Below are 19,772 nucleotides of genomic sequence, written 5' to 3'. Positions count from 1 at the left end.
CATTTTATGAATAAAGAAAAATATAATTTAACTTAAATGTTGGGCATTTAATTTTTTTTCTCATTGTAAAATGTTCACTAGAGAAATTATTTTTATTAAACGAAAATTTCCTTTATTTTGTAACATAGGCGTAACAAATAGCCAAATTTTGTTGTATTTTGAAGTACATTTATATAGCAGCCCTATGCGGATGTACATATATATGCATATACATATATGCATACATGCAGATATGGCATACGAATTGTGTCTATATATATATATATATATCTATTCATGTATACTATAAATCCTATGTATTACAAAAAAAAAAAATTTACTAAAACGCATAAAATAATTGGATATGTACGCTCGTTGGTATATATAGATGTGTATGTACGTATGTGCGTATATATATATTCATGTGCATATGTGCATCTTTACACCGGTTCTCGAACTTGTCGGTAGTTAAAATTTTTTTGATCTTTGTAATGGAAATGTTGTCTTGTAAGCTGAATGAGGTATACTTAAAAAATCAAATTTCCTAAATTTCTTTCGTTTTGTGTAAAATATCTGTAAAGGGAAAAAAACAAGTGTTATTTGTTATAATAGCTATCTAAATTTTTAAACATAATATAAAGTTTTTATGTGCACTTTTGCGTATACATACTATTCACTCTGTATAGTGATATATACAATTATATATAAGCACGAAGTATTAATATGCAATTTCCTTCCGTTTTTATACTTACCAGTAGTATTGTGAGCAAACTTAAAAGGATGAAAAGCTTGAGAATAAATACGGCAAATTTTATGGACACTCGGGGGAAACAAAGCTAGAAAGGCACATAAAAAAAAAAAAAATTATAACATACTATAATAGAACACAATGCATAACAATACAACACAGTATAGCATAATGTAATATAACGCGTAGACAGCCCACGTAATACAACAAAGCAGTATAATGCACGGAGGATAACTTAAGAGGGTGCAGGTACCTTTAACGAGCCGAGCATTAAAAAAAGAAAGGCAGAAAAATAAGATAACGGAATAATCAAATAGTCATGAGATAAATGAGAATATAAACAAAAAATAATCTTCTTTTGAATTTCCTTTTTTTGAACTATCTCTTGAATATCCTTTTCATTAGGTAATGTAATAATAGAAGAAGAGGATGAAGAAAAAAGCATGATCACAAATGAGGATACAAAACTTTTTATACTTGTTTCGTACAAGTGTACAATATTAGTTAAGAGGTAGTTAAAGATGTGTGCAATTAAATGTGCACCTATTTTTGCTTGATAATTAATATTTTGAATAAAATTACTTGATGGGCTCATTAAATATATATGAAAAAGAAAATATACTATAGTTAATGCAAATATATAAAAATTGAAATTTTCATCCGTTATTATTATATAGGATGAAAAAAGTATATTTAGGAATAAACTTGAACTGCCAAGTATATTGATAAATAGTAGCAACAATACCAAAAGAAATGTTAGTAGATAAGTACAACTCAAATGAGTCCACCAAGTGAGGAGAAATACTATGGATGAAACTATAAAAGAACTATAAAGTTTATTTACTGTGTTAACAACAAAGAAGTAATTAAAAATTATGGTGATAATAAACGGGGCATAGGTAACAACACGGTAGTGGTTTATCAAAGTATTACTACTACTAAAAATAGTAGTTACTGTGTGAACTAAATTTTTGGATTGCCTATACTGCATAAACACCTTTTCTGTACTATCAAAATGGCTAGTAAAAAAGTTGAAGCAGTTTCTTAAATTTCTGTACCAATAAAATTGCTCGTCACAAAGGATGTACATTAAAAAATAACTTTCCATTACAAATATTAACAAATAAATAAAAATATATTTCGAAGCCTCAAACCTATTTTTGAATATGCCTTTAAATTGACTTCCCCTTTTTATTATGCATCTACTTTTAATATATACATAGATACACAAAAAGGGGAAGACGTAAGTAATATTTGCAATGTTCATATATATGCTTACTACATAAATAATAACAGACAAAAACATCTTTTTTAGAAGGATAAAATTTATACTCCAAAATAATAGACCAATAGATAATACCACCACATAATTTGTATTTCCACAAAATAATATAGGGTTATATAATATTAATACAGATGAACATATATTTATAACAAAATTATTATGCTCAAATTTTTTTCTTAACAATTTTAAGTTGTATATAACTCCTAATGAGAAAAACAAAAATTCAGTAACAGATAACATGGTTATTATAAGTAGTAAATTTATTGCGCCCCCTTCCCCATCAGACAATCTAGTATTCACCCTTGCGCTTCCCCTGTCCACACTAGACAAATGAATCTGTTCGTTCCTTAATTTTTCTTCACCATTCATTAGATTCTGTTCACTTTTTCCTTTTTCTTCACCCCTCACTGCCTGCTGATCATTTGTCCCTTTTTCTTCATCAATTATTGTCCCATTTTCATTTTTTTTCTTCTTATTACTATGGTTGAACGTAGCTTTCCTTTGTTCGTTTTCTTCTGCGTTTTCACCCCCATTTGATAGGCTAGAGCTGTTATGAGTATTTTCCCCTTTTGTATTTTCATTATTGGTTATCTTTTTCAGCAGCTTTATATAGGCATAGAACAAAGGGTGATTATTAACAGAGGTATTCTGTTTGTCTTCCTGAAAAGTCAGAGACGCACTGTTCGAAAGATTCAAATAGTTGATGATTTCACTTGTGCGATATATATATAAACTTTTAATTAATTGTGGCAGTAAAAAAACAAATATGAGAAAAAAAAAATATATATAATACTCATACCTTTTTTTCCTCTCAGCCCGTGTAAAGGAACTGGATGGAGTACCTTTCACTTGGTAATTCTTACTTTTTAATTTTTTGTATGTATAAAAAAATTTATACAATATAAAGTCTTGATTAATACATTCGCAGTTATTAATTCGATATAACAGATTTGAGTAATTTTTTTTTTTTTTTTGTGTATGTGTGTAGCTAGCTGTCGGTCTACATTATGTACATATGAGTACACCAATGAATGTGTTTCAAAATTAATTTCACAATTATTTTCAAAAAAACGAAAAAAAATGTTATGCTTACTCATATAGTAATACAAAAGGTATATTTTATACTGATAATAAAAAAAAAGCGTATGAACAAATTTCTGTGATTCTTCAAATAAATTCTCTATTGTAATTTTTGGGACCCACTTTTTCTCGCTCAATAAAAGGTTAAGAATATTTCTTTTATTATATTTATCACCAGTTAATTTTTCTTGACTTTTTTTTTTTAGTAAACAAAAGGGTAAATGATCTAAATTAACACATGGTTTACTAAACGGGTAGTCATCAAAAATGAAGAAGGAATAAACTATGCTCTCTTTTATGCTATAATACTTATGAAAAAATACAGAAAAAGTGTTATAAAAATATTCCTTTTCAAATTCGTTGGAGTATAATATTTTATTTATTATCTCGCTCTGAACATTTCTTAGATGATTTGTAAAATCCTTATATAATATTTCAAAAAATATGTTTGTGAAGAAATTAAATTCGTCTTGTTCTTCCTCCTTCTTCTCTTTCGCTTCCCTCTCACTATAGCTCTTTACTGCCTTATTTGTGCTTGAAACGTTAAAACTATTTTGTTCCTTCATAAACTCATTTTTGAACACTTCAAAAATTTCCAAAAAATAACTGATTTCCTTTAAGAAGGACGAAAAATCAGCAAAAATTCCCCGAAAGCGTAATAGCTCATATATATTAAAAAATGGACATAAACTATTCTTATATGTATTATACTTACTTAATTCTGCAAAAATCGAAGGCCAATTTTCATTTTGATTAGTGTAAAATGATGTTGTTTGGTTGCTCTTCAATATTTTCACATGATTTATAAAATTTTTAAAAAAAAAATTTTTATTTAAAAAATATTTTTCATTAAATGTTTCCAATAAATATAAATACTTATTCTTTTTAATATTATCACAATTATGTGTGTCGTTATCTTCATCTACATTATTGTTTTCGTTAAGTGTTATATACACATTTTCATTATCTATTAGTTTTGATTCTTTTAAATTTTTTATTTCCTTGTCTATTCTTCTGTTATATATGTTGTTTCTTTCCTTAGTCTTATCTACATTAAACGAATTCGAATGTTCCTTACCTACATTTCGTAACATGATCCTATTTTTTTTTTTTTTTTTTATTTATATTTTATTATTATTATGGTATTACTATTACTTTATTATTATTACTGTATTATTATTACCTTATTATTATTACTGTATTATTATTACCTTATTATTTTTTTATTATATATATTTTTTAATTATTTTCCTTTAAAAAATATTAAATGCCCCTTTGTACTGGTGTATTTTTTTTTAAAAAAATATATTTTGATTTTTTTGACTGTAGGCACAAATTATATCAAACTTTGGTTAAACTTTTTTTTGAAAAACATAATCAAATGATAACTTTTTCGAGCTCATTTAAAAAATAATATTTTAAAAAAAATACCTACTGCATTTTACTAAAACGTTATTTCTCTTTTTAAGATTTTTACTAGTACATTTTTGGGTAAACGAACAAAAGTGGCAATAGTAATTGACTATATTGTTTTTTTTTTACTATGCCTTACACGCTATATTTGTTCGTTAACACGTTTATTCGTTTATCTGCTCTTTTACTTATAATCTCGTTTTTCATTTTTCCTTTTTTTCGTTTCAAGCTTCATTTCAACAACAAATGAGAAAAAATATATATTTTAATTTTTGAGCTGAAAAAACTTAATTTTTTTCACTGAAAAGTCAAATTATTTAAACAAAAAAAAAGAAAAAAAAAAGAAAAAAATATATTAAATAAATACAACGTAGTACCGTAGTAATAAAATAACACAATAACATAAAATATTAAAATGGTTTAGATTCAAAATAACGGAGTGTCGAAATTAAGCTATCTCTAAATAACGCAATCTCAGAATGATATATTCTTAAAATAACATAATATTGTATTAATGTGAACACAAAGTGTGTAAAAGCCATGTAAATAAATTATTTTTCAACGAAAAAATCCAAACATTAAAAAGATAAACCATTATACATAAAGTTATAATGGGGAAGTATAATTAATAAAGTAACAGAGCCGTATATTTTTATATATAGGATCACTTCAATAAAAAAGTTTATATATAAATATATACGTCTATGTAAAACTGTGTATATATATATAAATAAACAAATACTCATTAACATATACATATACATACGCATAAACGTACGCATAAATATATGCATATAATTCAAAACAAATGGGAAATTCTGCTAATAAATGGAGCTGCTTAAAAAATCAACAAAAAAAGGGTTATTCAGGTTACAATATAGAAAAAGTGGGTGTACATATGATGGGGAGGGAGAATAAAAGCACGTATGCACACATGCGTACGTACATATAATATATATACATATATATAGTGCACTGGAGCATATTTACATAAAAAACTGCTTATACACCCCTGCCCATACGCATACAGGTATTATAAAATTTGTGGAAAAATTAAAATTTCAAAAAATAAAAAAAACAGGAATTCTGAATCTTCCTTATTACTTTTCTATTTTTCCCTTCCATTTGTACATTCCATTATTTCTTACCTTTTCTTTTTAAATATCCTTGTCAAAGAATTCCGCATTCATACTTCTACAAAATAAGATGACGATTGATATAGCAAACAAAAAAAGTGGCACTACAATTGCGACTGAAACAATTATTGTGTTAAAAGATTTTTTTTTGAAATTGTGATAAAAGATGGCAAAAATTAATAGGGAAAGTTGTACCAGATAGTTAAGTAGATAATATAAAAATTTTAAAAAATAAATGAAAATTAAAACAAAAATATCGCTATAGTAAAGGGAATTTAAATCGCTTAAATTTTTTTGTTTTATTTTGATCGTGCAGTCATCTGTATCATTATTATTACTAATATTGCTATAACTGTTGTTACTATTATTATTATTATTATTATTATTATTATTATTATTATTATTATTATTATTATTATTATTATTATTATTATTATTATTATTATTATTATTATTATTATTATTATTATTATTATTATTATTGTTATTATTATTGTTATCTTTATTATAATTGTCTTCTTCATCCACATTTAAGTCATCAATATACATAGGTCTCGTGTAAGAGCGATTTTTTAAATAATTAAAGGAATTCGAATTTGCTATATCCGCACTGTAATAATTATTGTAGTTTTTGATGTTATTATTGCACAAACTATAAGCTGTATTCATTTCAGTTTCATGGAACAAGTTTGAGTTACTGTTTTTATTTATTTCTCGGTCTGCATTATAATTAACATTTTGATGAGTTTTTTTTTTCTTTCTTAAATTAAAAATGCTATTTAATATTTCATCACTTTCTTTTAAGTGATACTGCTTTCCTATGCTCTTAATAAAATGTTCTTCCTTTCTTTCAATCGCATTACCACTCTTGTAATTATTACCACTCTTGTAATTATTACCACTCTTGTAATTATTACCACTCTTGTAATTATTACCACTATTGTAATTATTACGATTACTGTTCTCGTCTGCGTAAGTTATCGGACTCGTCATTAGCTGTTCCCTATGTAATGCTTCTCTAGTTGGGGGGGGGTTAATTCGACTTTTCTTTTTGAAGCATTTGTTAAAATTGTCATTAAGAACATCATTAGGGTACATCTTACGATCATCGGCAATTCCTTCGTACGGGTAGTTATCAGGATCTCTATAAACATTCATGTTACAGTCATTGTTACAAGTATTTAGGTGCTCATCGTTCTTGCTACAAAGAAAAGAGTATTTTAAATTATCAACATTTAAAGTAGTACTATTATTACTATTCGACGGGAATTTTGGCTCGCAGCCTTCAACTATTCTATTGCTCTTTTGTGTTAGTCTGCCCAGAAGGGGTGAATCACTATGCATAACTTTATTATTTCCTCTATGAGAACAGCTGTAATAATTCTTAACATTATTCTCCCAGTTATTGCCACTATTAGTATGTACTCCACGCTCATTAATATTCTTAGATACGTATGAATTGGATGGGATTGAATTACTGTACTCTATGTATGTTTCTCCTAAGACACTTGACTGCAAATGAGAAAAATTGCTCACATCGCTTTTGTTATTCTTTGAGTACATCATACTTTGTTGAGATAAATTTCTTTCCATATGTTTGTTCACTTCATCCTTAGTTACATAAGGAAGATACTTTGATGAATTACGCGAATGTGTATAATTCTTAAAATAATCTTTTGTTATTCCATTTTTTGAATAATTCACATAATCATATAAAGTAGAGTAGTCATTAGAACCATTCGATACTGCACTCATATGAAACTGAGTACTTTTCAAATTATTCGAAGTTAAACTTGTGTTATCTATATTATTAGTGTTTTTTTGTTTTTTTTTTTTATCATATCCTAATTTATTTTCTATAAAATCCGATTTACTAAGGTCCTTAACATCCAAATGATCATGTAAATTATCATTTTCGTTTTGTGTTTTCCTTAAAGAGTTTTTCTTCTCCTCGTAATTATAGGAGTCTTCTGAACTATTTTTTAAAATATCATCAAAGGAGTCGATTTCTTTGTATAATCTTTCTTTGTCCATACTAACGTTACCATCATACTCACCACCATATCCACTGCCACTGCCATAACCACCATCATCATAATGCTTCTCTATAATCGCATTTCTTACTTGTTCATATTTTTTTACATATTTTTCCAAATCAGCTTCTTGTCCATATTTTTTTTGCGTATCGTTGTCATGCACACTCCTCATTGAGCTTTCTCTGTTTCTTGTTTTATAAGAACTACTACTTCGAATCTTTTGATTTGTTATATTCTCACTTCTTATCGTCTTATCTCTTAACTTGTTAGTGCAATTTTTTCTTTTACTTCTCTCCTCTTCTAATAAATCCTCCTTTTTACATTTATTGCCTTTTCTACTATTCATTTTTTCTAACTTATCTGTTAAATTAAAAAATGTTTCATATAAAAGGTTTTTTCTTTGAGTACGTATTTTTTTCCCCTCTTCTTCATCATCACTAAATTCTCTTTCCTTCTCCGCTGCATCCCTCGTCGTTCCCGCTTTCATTTCCACTTCCTCTCCTACTTCCGCTCCCACTTCTGTTCCTCTTTTCAACATGTGGATCCTCTCCATTTTCTCATAATCATCGACGTTCAAATATTCACTCATATGTTTTTTATAATTATTAGAACCCTTTTTTAAATTATTATACATGCAATCTCCGTTCAATGATGCATGTACGCGTGCATTAGGATTCTCATTGTCATATTTGTATAGCGGCGGGAAGATATTATACAAACTAATATCAGGAATACAATTTCCTTGGAAATATTTTGTATGATCATCCAGTCTGTTATTAATATTATTACTATTACGATTATCCAGTTCCCCTTTTTCATAATTCAATATTTTTAAACCATTTTCACTTGATTCATTGTGATGATCTGTAATCTTGTTTAAAAAAGGTATATAACTATGGATGTCTTCTACTTTCTGCGTATCATGTACAGACGTGGTAATAATAGTTGTTTTTGCAGCTCCATCTAAATATAAATCTTTATGATCCTTTTCTGAATCATACAATTTGTTATTAGGGTAACTTAATAAATTATATTTACTCTTTGCATTTTGGTAAGTGTGTCTTCTATCAGTATTTCCATAGATGATGCTATTACCGCCATGAATATTGCTATTATTACCGTAGCTGCTATTACGCTTATGATTGTCTTTTAAAGATGTTTCACAATAGCCATTCTTTCTATATTTAGATATCAACTCGTTCATTTCTTTTTCAGACAATCTTTTTTTGGGGGAATTTAAATCATGCCCTCTTATACATGTTAACAATCTTCCTTCCTTCTGCTTTTCCGCATCTTTCTTCTCTCTGTTTTTCATCTTGGCCATAATATTGGCATCATTATCGGGATGGTTCACACAGTCGTCTTCTTTTCTCATCTTTTTTTCCCCTTCATAATAATATTTATTAAATAACTCATAATTTGTTATATTTCGATTTTTACCTTTTTCCTCAGTATTATATCTCGTCTTACTATTCGGAATACTAGGCTCATCATTGTATGTACTACCCATGTAGAACTCTTTTTTTTTTTTTTTTTTTTAACTGCATCAATATACTTTTTATTAACCATCATATAACATTATGCATGATATATTTTTCGTTTATTTCGTCAAATTTGTACGAAGTTGGAGTTGTTTACCTCCTTTCGTTTTTCTCTGTATTTGAGGACACAGTATATATTGTATTGTACTGTACTGCACTGTATTTTTTTTTTTTTTTTTTTTTTTCCCCTATCCTGTTAATTTATCTTAAATGCAATATCTTTTATACCAGTTTTTAGCCAAAGAGGTATTTCTGTTTTCACTGTTATTTTCATTCTCAGCGTCAGTTATGTGTACCCATGCAAAAGTATCCATTTATATGTATACCCACGTACACATACATGCACATAAGTATATACATACATTAATAAATACATACTTATATATATGTATATGTATATATACATATATATATATATATAGATATAGATAGATATAGATATATATTTGCGTACACGTACACTCACATCCTTGAACGTGTAATGTTTTGTAATTTTTTAATAAAACACCTGACCAAAAAATGCTTATATTTTGCTGAATTTTACACAAACTTATGTTTTATAATAGTAGTTGAAAAATGAAGAATAAAATAAAAATTAAATGTACGCTTTCGCACTTATGCAATGCATATGTGTATTTTTGCGATAGCCACTTTGCTACGCTATATTATAGTTCACATTTTACATTTCATTTTTATTTTTTATTTTATTATATTTTTAACTTTTGAACTTTATTTATTTATTTATTCATTTTTTTTTTTTTTTTTTTTTTTTATTGCCTATAACAAGCAAAATCTTAGCTCGCACAAATGTCAAGACCAAAAAATAATACTAATATTTGCTATGTATTACCAATGTGTTAATGGCAGCAAGAGTTAAGTAAAGTTTTAATTTTTACTGTTTTTTCAAACATGTGTTCATGAATACATGTAACTTCGTTATTTCCCATATGCTCAATCTAAGTAGCCTCCACAATTTGTTAAACGTTATGTTTCAGATGTATATAATATGGACCCGTATGTATGCATATGCTGGCATTGAACATCTCGTATGTAAATTAATCTTTAATATTAAAAACTGCACGCTGGTTTTTATTATGCCAGAATTTGCTTCCTATTATGCTATATCATACGAATAAAAATAAAAATAAAAATAATTTTTATCTTGAGAAATTTTTTCAAAGCTCATTTTCTTTTAAGCTTTTCTTATGATAGATATAATGTTTTACTTCAATCCTTTTGTAATTTTCCACTTCTAAAAAGTGTATTTTGAGAATGATAATAGAATATGCAGTATGCTATATAACATGTAAAGGTGTAATTTGGGCAAATGTATATTTGTATATGCACATGTACATGTAACACTTATATACACACCTTATTGTATTTGCTTGCCAATTTTGTTATATGCTTACATTTTACACGTTATAAGTTAAAATTGGCTTGTCCTTTCAAAAATGTTCTTTTTGTAAAAATAAAAAATAAAACAGAATATATCGGAGGCTATGACAATAATATTTAATGGGGGGTAAAAATTTCGAGGAATACTTTCCCTTAAATGCGAAAAAGAAGTACATAATTCTTTTTGTAAATTATATGTACACGTGTATTTATGTATATATGTATATATGTGTATATATATATAACAAAAAAGAGACAGAGCACTGCTTCCTTTTTAGTTCCAATTTCTTAATTTCATTTAATATACTTGTGAACTATTTTAATTTTTTTTATTTTGTTCATTCGTTCTTTTACATCATGTATTTAAGCATCAAGTACTCACAATTGTGCATATATATATATATATATATATATATGTATATTATCAATTATACAGGTACAAATTCTTTATTGTAATCCAATCACAGAGATGTATAAACACGTTAGTTATGTACAATGGTAAGTCGTATATCTAAATGTAACAAGTTATTAGTCATATGAGTTAATAAAAAAAAAAAAGAATATATTAATATGCTACATTTAGAAGAGAAATATATCTTTGAGGAAACGTATGTCTCCTTTTTTCTGCTTCATTGTACATTTCATTGTATTCCTTAATTTATATATTAACACGTTATACTACTGTCCTTATGCAGACATTTTATGTACTTATTTATATACGGGTTCACCTCATGAGTTACCTTGTTTTACGTTCAGGCGAAAATTTTGAATGACACATTTCGTTTTTCCTGTATATCTGTTTTTTTTTTTTGTTGTTGTGCATTTGCTTTAATTAATGGGGGTATTAAATTAGCGTATTCATCTTTTTTTTGCTGTTATAAATGGTTAAATAAAAAAAAAAAAAAAAAAAAAAAAAAAAAAAAAAGATACAAAACGTAGTTTATATTTATGAAATCTAATGGGTTACTATAAATTTTATAGGAAATAAGTTTCAAAAAAAATAAAATATAAGTGCAAACAGGTAACAAATACTAATGATAATTTTAACGTGTGATAATGACAAAAAAAAAAAAAAAATTAAAATAAGATAAAATAAAACTGAATATGATGGAATAACATATTGCAAGCCAACAAAAGGCATATTAACATATGGCAAAGTAATATACGAAAAATGAAAAACATTAAAATGGCGAAAAAAAGCCCTCATTGTGTAAACTGCGTAAAACTATGGTTTTCTAGCCCTACTTTTCATTGTTCAGCTTTATATATATATATTTATATAATCATACCAGTCCCTATATTAGTAATTCTCCTTCAAAAGTTGATGGTTGAACGCTGACTGTTGCACATACCAGGTCACGAATAAAGTCATTCATATATTCTACTGAGTAGGCAGACGTTGCAGTAACTCTAAATCGGGGCAATTTATATGGGCAGGCAGGAAAAGATACGGCTGAAATTAACCAGCTCTTTTTAAACATGAGATTACATATTTTAAATAACCTGTCTGTGTCATTTGGAAAAATAACTGGTATTACACTAGTATTATCATCACCTCCAATAATATATTTATTACTTTCAGGATAATCTTTTGGCCAATACCCCATACCAGATATTAACCCGCTTCTTAAATATTTTGTGTTAAATTTAAGTTTTTCTATTCTCCATGACTGTGAGTCTATTAGTTCAAATGCTTTTAAAGCACCACCTGCACAATAGGCAGGTAAAGGGGCAGAAAAAACATTACCTATACAATGAATATCTAAAAATTCAACTACTTCATCAGAAGCAACTATATATCCTCCTACTGAACCTATTGATTTACTAAACGTTCCAACTATCATATCCACTGAACCAGGCATATTAAAATGCTCTTCTAATCCTCTACCTGTTTTGCCTAATACACCTAAACCATGTGCCTCATCTACAAATAACTTAGCATTGTATTTAATGCATAATTTTTTAAAGGATGGTAAATGAGGTATATCACCATCCATTGAATATACCGATTCTAAGCAAATCCAACAGTTCCTATATTTACTTCTGTATTTTAATAACAACAATTCTAAATGATTATAATCATTATGTTTAAATACATATGCTTTTGCACCACATATTTGTATACCTACCTTTACACATTCATGTGTGCGACTATCATATAAAATTAAATCATACGGAGTTGCTACTGCTGCTATACCTGACATACATGCTAGAAAACCACATACAGCTAAAATAGAATCGTTTCTACCAAAAAATTTTCCTACCTTTTTTTCTAAATCTCTTAATATTTGGCTATTCCCACCCAACATCCTCGGACCATGATTTCCAGTTGACCATTCCATAGCCGCTTTTATTGCGTGTTCTTGTACTAATGGCTCTCTTATAAAATCTAGGTAAGAATAAGAAGACATAGTTCGCACTTTACTATTTTCACATGTAATATACTCATTTTTTACATCTGATACTCTCCACATTAATGTCCATCTATTTAATCGAATCATTTCTCTTTTCGTCTCCAAATAACTACTCATTTCGGTTTCATTTTTTCTAATAGGTAAATTATATTTTTGCTTTAATAATAGGTAAAAAAAATGTCTTTTTGATTCAGCCTTAAGGTTTATCAAAACATAATTCTTATATAATACTATATTTTTTAAAAACTTATTCTTCCCCTCATTCAACAAATTAATAAAACTGCCTTCAACTATAGACTCTTTTATTTTCACACACAATTTATATAAAAATATAATAAACGTATATACTTTACTATTTTTTTTTTTAAATAATTTATTCTCGATATTAGAATTTAAACAAAAAATTGATTGTTGTATTGGTAAAAATTCTCCTAATACCCAAGACAATCTTGGGGACCCTGCTGATGCGTCTTCATTAAATACAGCTAGCACTAAAGCGAACAGTACAATCACTGCTATGAGGTAATTTGCTACATCAAAACTTTTTAAAATTTCTAAACCTAAGAAGTAGTTAAAATCTGTTATCTTATTCAGGTACATTTTCTACTACTTTATTTTTGTACTATTTTTTATTGTATTCTTTCTACGGTATGGGTACCTAATTATTAAACTTTATATTTTGCTTTATATCGACTTACTTTTTCTGTTTTGCTCTATTTTGCTGTTTTTCTTATTTCACTTTATTTTTGTTTATTTTACTATATTTTGCTATATTTTGCTATATTTTGATATATTTTACTATATTTTATTTTATATTATTCTAATCTGTACTGTTACTCTGTCCTATATGTTTTTCCGTTTTGTTTTATTTAATTCTGTTTTATTTAACTTTGTTTTATTCTATTTTATTTTATTTTATTCTATCCTTTTTTTATTTATTTTTACTTATTTTTATTTATTTTTATTTTTTATTTAAATTTACTCTACTTTGTTTTACTTTATCTTTTCACATGAATAAAATAAAGTAAAAATAAAATGATTACTTTACTACTAATACAAAATGGTATAAAAACGTAGTTCTATATATTAATGCGCTATAACATCATAATAATATGTACATGCAGAAAAAAAATGATTTTTTCTTTTAATTACTTTTTTTTTTTTTTTTTTTTTTTTTTATTTTAGTAGATTATGAATCCATTTACACATTTTGCATAAAAGTAATAATATAACCATATAAGTGTGAAAATAAATTAATAAACAGAACAAATTAAATTTGTAAAAACAAAACAAAAAATAAAAATCTCTGAAAAAAAAATAGTAACTACTGAATTATGGGCATATATAAATATGTGCGCATATTATCAAGATGTTACATAAATTAACAGTTATGTTTTAATGTTTTCCTTTTTTAACAGTATTAAATCAGAATTTTACTGAAACGTACGTGTATGCAATGATTATTTATTTATCATTTAACATAACGCTTGCTGTACAAACAAAGTGGGAAATAATATAGTTAATTAAAACATATAGTCAAAGTGTTATATATATATATATGTGTGTGTTTATATATGTACATATATATTTACCTACATACACGTATTTGTGTTCCTGTGTTTGTATATATTTCCTTTAATTATAAGTGCTTCCTTCATTCAAGCTTATTTACACATATTAATTTATATATATATATTAACTATATCTATATATATTAATTTGTATTAACTTATGTTAATTTGTATTTACATATATTAATTCGCATTTTGTATTTAGATATATTAATTTGTATTAATTTGTGTTTATATGTATTCATGTGTATTTACATGTTTTTATATGTAATTATACGTATTTATATATATTTATGTGTGAAAATAAAGAAATTTGCGTACGCACATATATATATAGATATATAGATATAACATGTTTAAATGCACAAATTGCATAATTTTAAGGCTCCCTATTTTGTCTGTCTTAAGCTTATAATATATATTTAATTGATCTAAAAATTGAAATATTATTGGAACACAACAAATGCAAATGTAAAATTGTTATACGTATATATATATATATATATATATATAACTTATTTTATGGATTATATAAGGGAAAACCCCTTACCTTTATCATATATATTCTCCCATAACTGGAAAAAAGGAATTTATTTTGAATAAAAAAAAGAATTCATAACATAAAAAAAAAAAAGAATTGATAGCATAAAAAAAAAAAAGAATTGATAGCATAAAAAAAAAAAAATTGATAGGAGATAGAAAAAAAAAAAAAAAGAATTGATAGATAAAAAAAAAAAGAATTGAATAAAAAAATAGCATAAAAAAAAAAAAAGAATTGATAGAATAAAAAAAAAAAGAATTGATAGCATAAAAAAAAAAAAAGAATTGATAGCATAAAAATGTGCATGGAGACACGAAAAAATGTATGGCAACAGAAAAAGAGCATGAGAAAACACAAAAAAACGAAAGACAGCATAAAAAAACAAATGACAACATAAAAAAACAAATGACAACATAAAAAAACGAATAACAACATAAAAAATTGAACGCTGACATAAAAAACGCGTAATAAAAAATGGAAAAACATGAAGACATAAAAAAAAATTGAATTAAAATGTTATACATATGTAAATAAAAATATATATGCATATATATATATATATATAAACGAAAGGTGAATGTTTTGCATATATTTTTTAATATTATAATTAAACAATAATTTTGAAAATTCAATTAAACCTTTAATCTTTTTCAAACAACGAAAAAGAAGTTACGAAAATAATGTTCTAGGTTCTCGTATATTTTACACGTGCTTATGAAGTCATAAACAATTTTTTCAAACTCGTAAAATTATTTAATTTTTATGGAAATTTCAAATCTTAAAACGAAAATTTTAAAAAAATATAGGACTTAAAATTTAAGTCTCAAAATATATAATGTGAAGTATTAGTAGTAGAAAAAATAAAACAAATGAAACAAACATGTCGAAAAGTGCATGGATTTGTTTTTATGGTGTATTAAAAAGCCAAGCTCTAAAAATGAGGCTAAAAAAAAGCAGCATAAAATGGAACAAATTAAATTCAAAGCTTTCGTAATAAAATACCAATATATATGTATACATAAATATGTATTTATAAATATGTATTATAAATATGTATATATAAATATGTACATATAAATATGTATTATAAATATGTGTATAAGAATATGTATATATTTATACATTTATATATATATTTAAGTCAAAATTTTTATCGTAATTAAGTAATTCAAAATTTTTAAAAAAGATTAAAGTTCATCAAAAAGTTTGAAGTTCTTATATGTTTACATAAATTAATGTTAAATACTTTTTCATGGAATAACAACCTTAATGGTAAAAACAAATAATAAATAAATGTCATTATAATGACTTAATTATGCGAAATGAAAACAAAAAAATAAATATATATATATATATATATATATATATTTGTACGTATCAAAAGGGAAAAATGTTGTGTTATAAAAATTATAACGTTATAATATGTTTTCAAAGTACAATTTGAATTCAACTTGCTCTAAACAGGTATCCAAAATTTATATGACCGTATATGTACATGTATATATATGTACACATATACATACGTAGCACTACATAAGTTCCTAATACTGCCTCAAAAAAAAAAATAAAATTTTAAGATTATACTTAAGGCACATCAACTATATTACCCTATTTGGAAAACATTAACTGTTCCTCTTACAACAAAGTTATTACAACGTTATTATAACAGACATACATTATAATGAGAAAAAGTGTATAAAAAAAACTCAACCCAGGGGTTTAAATATAACAAAGCAAGGTGATGTATATGTCTATATGTTATTTATACTTTCCGTTTTTACATAATTTTTTTTTTTTCTTTGGTAAAATTTATTGCGTTTAAAGTTCTATATCAGAGAAAAATATATTTAATCATACTAGTATGAAAATTTTAAAGGATGACAATCTAAGTGGATTGTAAGTTACAGCTTCTCTGTATGAAAAATATGATATCATATTCTCTACTACGCGTTTTTCTTATGTTTTGAAAAAACTTAAATCAACTGAAAATGTTTTCCTTTTTTTTTTTTTCTTTTCCATTCTTTTATTTTTGCTTTTTTCTTTTATTCATGATTTCTTTTTTGTTACCTATATTCTGAAAAAGAAAAATAATTAGAAACAAAAAAATTAAAATATATTTAAGTACATAGAGAAAAGTATTTTATATAGCAAGATGGCATTTAATGATATATTAGTAAGTACACCCCACAAAACGTTCAATACATAAATTTAGGCGCTGTACAATTTTTATACACTCTCCAGATATATATAACCTTTTACGTACATATAATTTTACATAACTGACACTAAACGCATGTATGTTCACAGTGTTATATATTTTATAAATAATAATGAATGTTTTTTTTTCATTAGCTTTAAAAAAGTTGTGTACGATAAATTAGGTATATGACAAAATTGTTAGTATTTATTCAAAGGCGCCGGTATAATGCAACTCTATTATTTTAAAATATTTAACGAATTTAATATATTTATTTAACATGTTCAATGGACTTAACATCTTTAACGAATTTAGCATATTTAACGAATTTAGCATATTTAACGAATTTGGCATATTTAACGAATTTAGCATATTTAACGAATTTAGCATATTTAACGAATTTGGCATATTTAACGAATTTGGCATATTTAACGAATTTAGCATATTTATCGAATTTAGCATATTTATCGAATTTAGCATATTTATCGAATTTAGCATATTTATCGAATTTTTTTATTTGTGCCAGACCTTTTCTCATTACAGTAAAAATAATATTTTCTTCTGAAAATTACGTTTAAATTAAAACGAATATATTTTTTCGAAGAAAAAAAGTATTAACACTGAAAAGTTATTTTTTAACTGCTCCACGGAAGATTTATACATGTATAAACATATATATGTACAAATAAATGGATAAGCCTATTTGAACAGGCGAATTAATTAATACATACATATGTACATATGTACGTAAGTATGTATGTATATATATATATATATATATGTATAGGAATAAACAGATAAGCTTATATATATACATACGTATGTATACACTTCAAACCTGCTTGAAGAGGCAAGAAGTTTCCTTACAAGGTACAACGTTAGATAATTATTTACAAGCCCTAATATAGAATAAATGATATGTCTTGTAGTAACAACTTTTTCCGTAATTTTTCAAAAATTGTTACAAATTACATCTTAACAATGAGGCAGCATAGAGTGTATCATAACGAAATTAACAAATCCTCAAAAATAGGGAAGCATATAAATAATGGGATTAATAAACAGAGTAATAATAATATTATTAACAGGAGAAATATCAGCACCTCAAAAATAAAAAGCGGTAATAAAATGAATATGATATTATATAAAAAACATGGTCAACATCTTTTAAAAAACCCAGGTATTTTAGATAAAATTATATTTGCAGCAAATATAAAAAGCTCAGATGTAGTACTAGAAATTGGTTGTGGTACGGGTAACTTAACAATTAAATTGTTACCAATAGCTAAAAAAGTAATTACTATAGATATTGATTCCAGAATGATAAATGAAGTTAAAAAAAGATGCCTTTATGAAGGCTATAACAATTTAGAGATATATGAAGGGGATGCTATTAAAACAGTTTTCCCTAAATTTGATATATGTACTGCTAATATTCCATATAAGATATCAAGTCCACTTATTTTTAAATTAATAGCACATAGACCGTTATTTAAATGCGCTGTATTGATGTTTCAAAAGGAATTTGCTGAAAGAATGCTTGCTAACGTAGGCGATAGCAAATATAGTAGACTAACAGTTAATGTAAAACTTTTTTGTAAAGTCATTAAAATATTTAATGTAGATAGAAGTAGCTTTAACCCACCACCAAAAGTGGATAGTATTATTTTGAAACTTATTCCAAAGGAAAATAATTTCCTTGTAAATTTTGATGAGTGGGATAATTTATTAAGAATTTGTTTTAGTAGAAAAAGAAAAACACTGCATGCTATTTTTAAAAGAAATGCAATATTAAATATGTTAGAACATAATTATAAAAATAGCTGTACTTTTAATAAAATTGTTCCAATTAATTACCCTTTTAAAAAATACTGCCTTGATATTTTAAAAGATATAAATATGTGTGAAAAGAGAAGTGTCAATTTAGAAGAAAATGATTTTCTAAAATTGTTACTAGAATTTAATAAAAAAGGGATACACTTTTTCAACATTTCCAGTATTAAGACTAGTGAAATGAGCAATGTTTTTTTCAATGATGAAGAGGGAGAAATGAGCGAAGAAGAAGTAAATGACGACCATATTGACCAAGGGTGAATATGGGAAAATATTCTGCAAACAAAAAAATATATTGATATGATGAACCTTGTTCGCCTAATAAACAGTATCCGTTCGATATATTTTTTATTTGTGTTATATGCATTGGAGAGGCATTTTTTTATATTTAAATGAAATGTGGCTTTCTTATCCTCCGTTGCTTATTCTTGGGTTATCCTGTGATCATCCTCTTTTGACCACTTTTTCATTAAACATTTTTTTTTTTTTTTTTCTTGTTTTCTTTTAAATAATTTTTTAAGTTAATTTTTAAGCCATTTAAAATGGAATGATAACAAAAAAAAAAAAAAAAAAAAAAGAAAGAAAAAGATATAAAGAACA

The 19,772-nt window shown here is 25.7% G+C and overlaps 5 protein-coding genes across 5 annotated transcripts; 1 reads left to right on the top strand and 4 right to left on the bottom strand.

Annotated features, from left to right (window-relative positions):
• Window positions 1–447: 447 nt before the first annotated feature.
• Window positions 448–4,186, bottom strand: MKS88_005063 (uncharacterized protein; the record flags this gene model as incomplete). The annotated part of the gene is made up of 5 exons (XM_067218291.1): window positions 448–552; window positions 732–815; window positions 981–1,796; window positions 2,088–2,745; window positions 3,138–4,186. The coding sequence occupies 5 exons, from the start codon at window positions 4,184–4,186 to the stop codon at window positions 448–450; spliced, it is 2,712 nt and encodes a 903-aa protein (XP_067071439.1).
• Window positions 4,187–5,662: 1,476 nt separating this feature from the next.
• On the bottom strand, window positions 5,663–9,187 carry MKS88_005062 (uncharacterized protein; the record flags this gene model as incomplete). The annotated part of the gene is made up of 1 exon (XM_067218290.1): window positions 5,663–9,187. The coding sequence occupies one exon, from the start codon at window positions 9,185–9,187 to the stop codon at window positions 5,663–5,665; it is 3,525 nt and encodes a 1,174-aa protein (XP_067071438.1).
• Window positions 9,188–11,911: 2,724 nt separating this feature from the next.
• Window positions 11,912–13,630, bottom strand: MKS88_005061 (serine palmitoyltransferase; the record flags this gene model as incomplete). Its single annotated transcript, XM_067218289.1, has 1 exon — window positions 11,912–13,630. The coding sequence occupies one exon, from the start codon at window positions 13,628–13,630 to the stop codon at window positions 11,912–11,914; it is 1,719 nt and encodes a 572-aa protein (XP_067071437.1).
• Window positions 13,631–17,546: 3,916 nt separating this feature from the next.
• Window positions 17,547–17,837, bottom strand: MKS88_005060 (uncharacterized protein; the record flags this gene model as incomplete). Its single annotated transcript, XM_067218288.1, has 1 exon — window positions 17,547–17,837. The coding sequence occupies one exon, from the start codon at window positions 17,835–17,837 to the stop codon at window positions 17,547–17,549; it is 291 nt and encodes a 96-aa protein (XP_067071436.1).
• Window positions 17,838–18,320: 483 nt separating this feature from the next.
• Window positions 18,321–19,433, top strand: MKS88_005059 (ribosomal RNA small subunit methyltransferase A1; the record flags this gene model as incomplete). Its single annotated transcript, XM_067218287.1, has 1 exon — window positions 18,321–19,433. One exon carries the CDS (start codon window positions 18,321–18,323, stop codon window positions 19,431–19,433), a length of 1,113 nt encoding a protein of 370 aa, XP_067071435.1.
• Between the last annotated feature and the right edge of the window lie 339 nt (window positions 19,434–19,772).

Source organism: Plasmodium brasilianum, chromosome 13, assembly GCF_023973825.1.
Source record: "Plasmodium brasilianum strain Bolivian I chromosome 13, whole genome shotgun sequence".
NCBI classification, from domain to species: domain Eukaryota; phylum Apicomplexa; class Aconoidasida; order Haemosporida; family Plasmodiidae; genus Plasmodium; species Plasmodium brasilianum.
The sequence above is the reverse complement of the archived record's forward strand: the minus strand, read 5'-3'. Positions and strand labels throughout refer to the sequence as shown.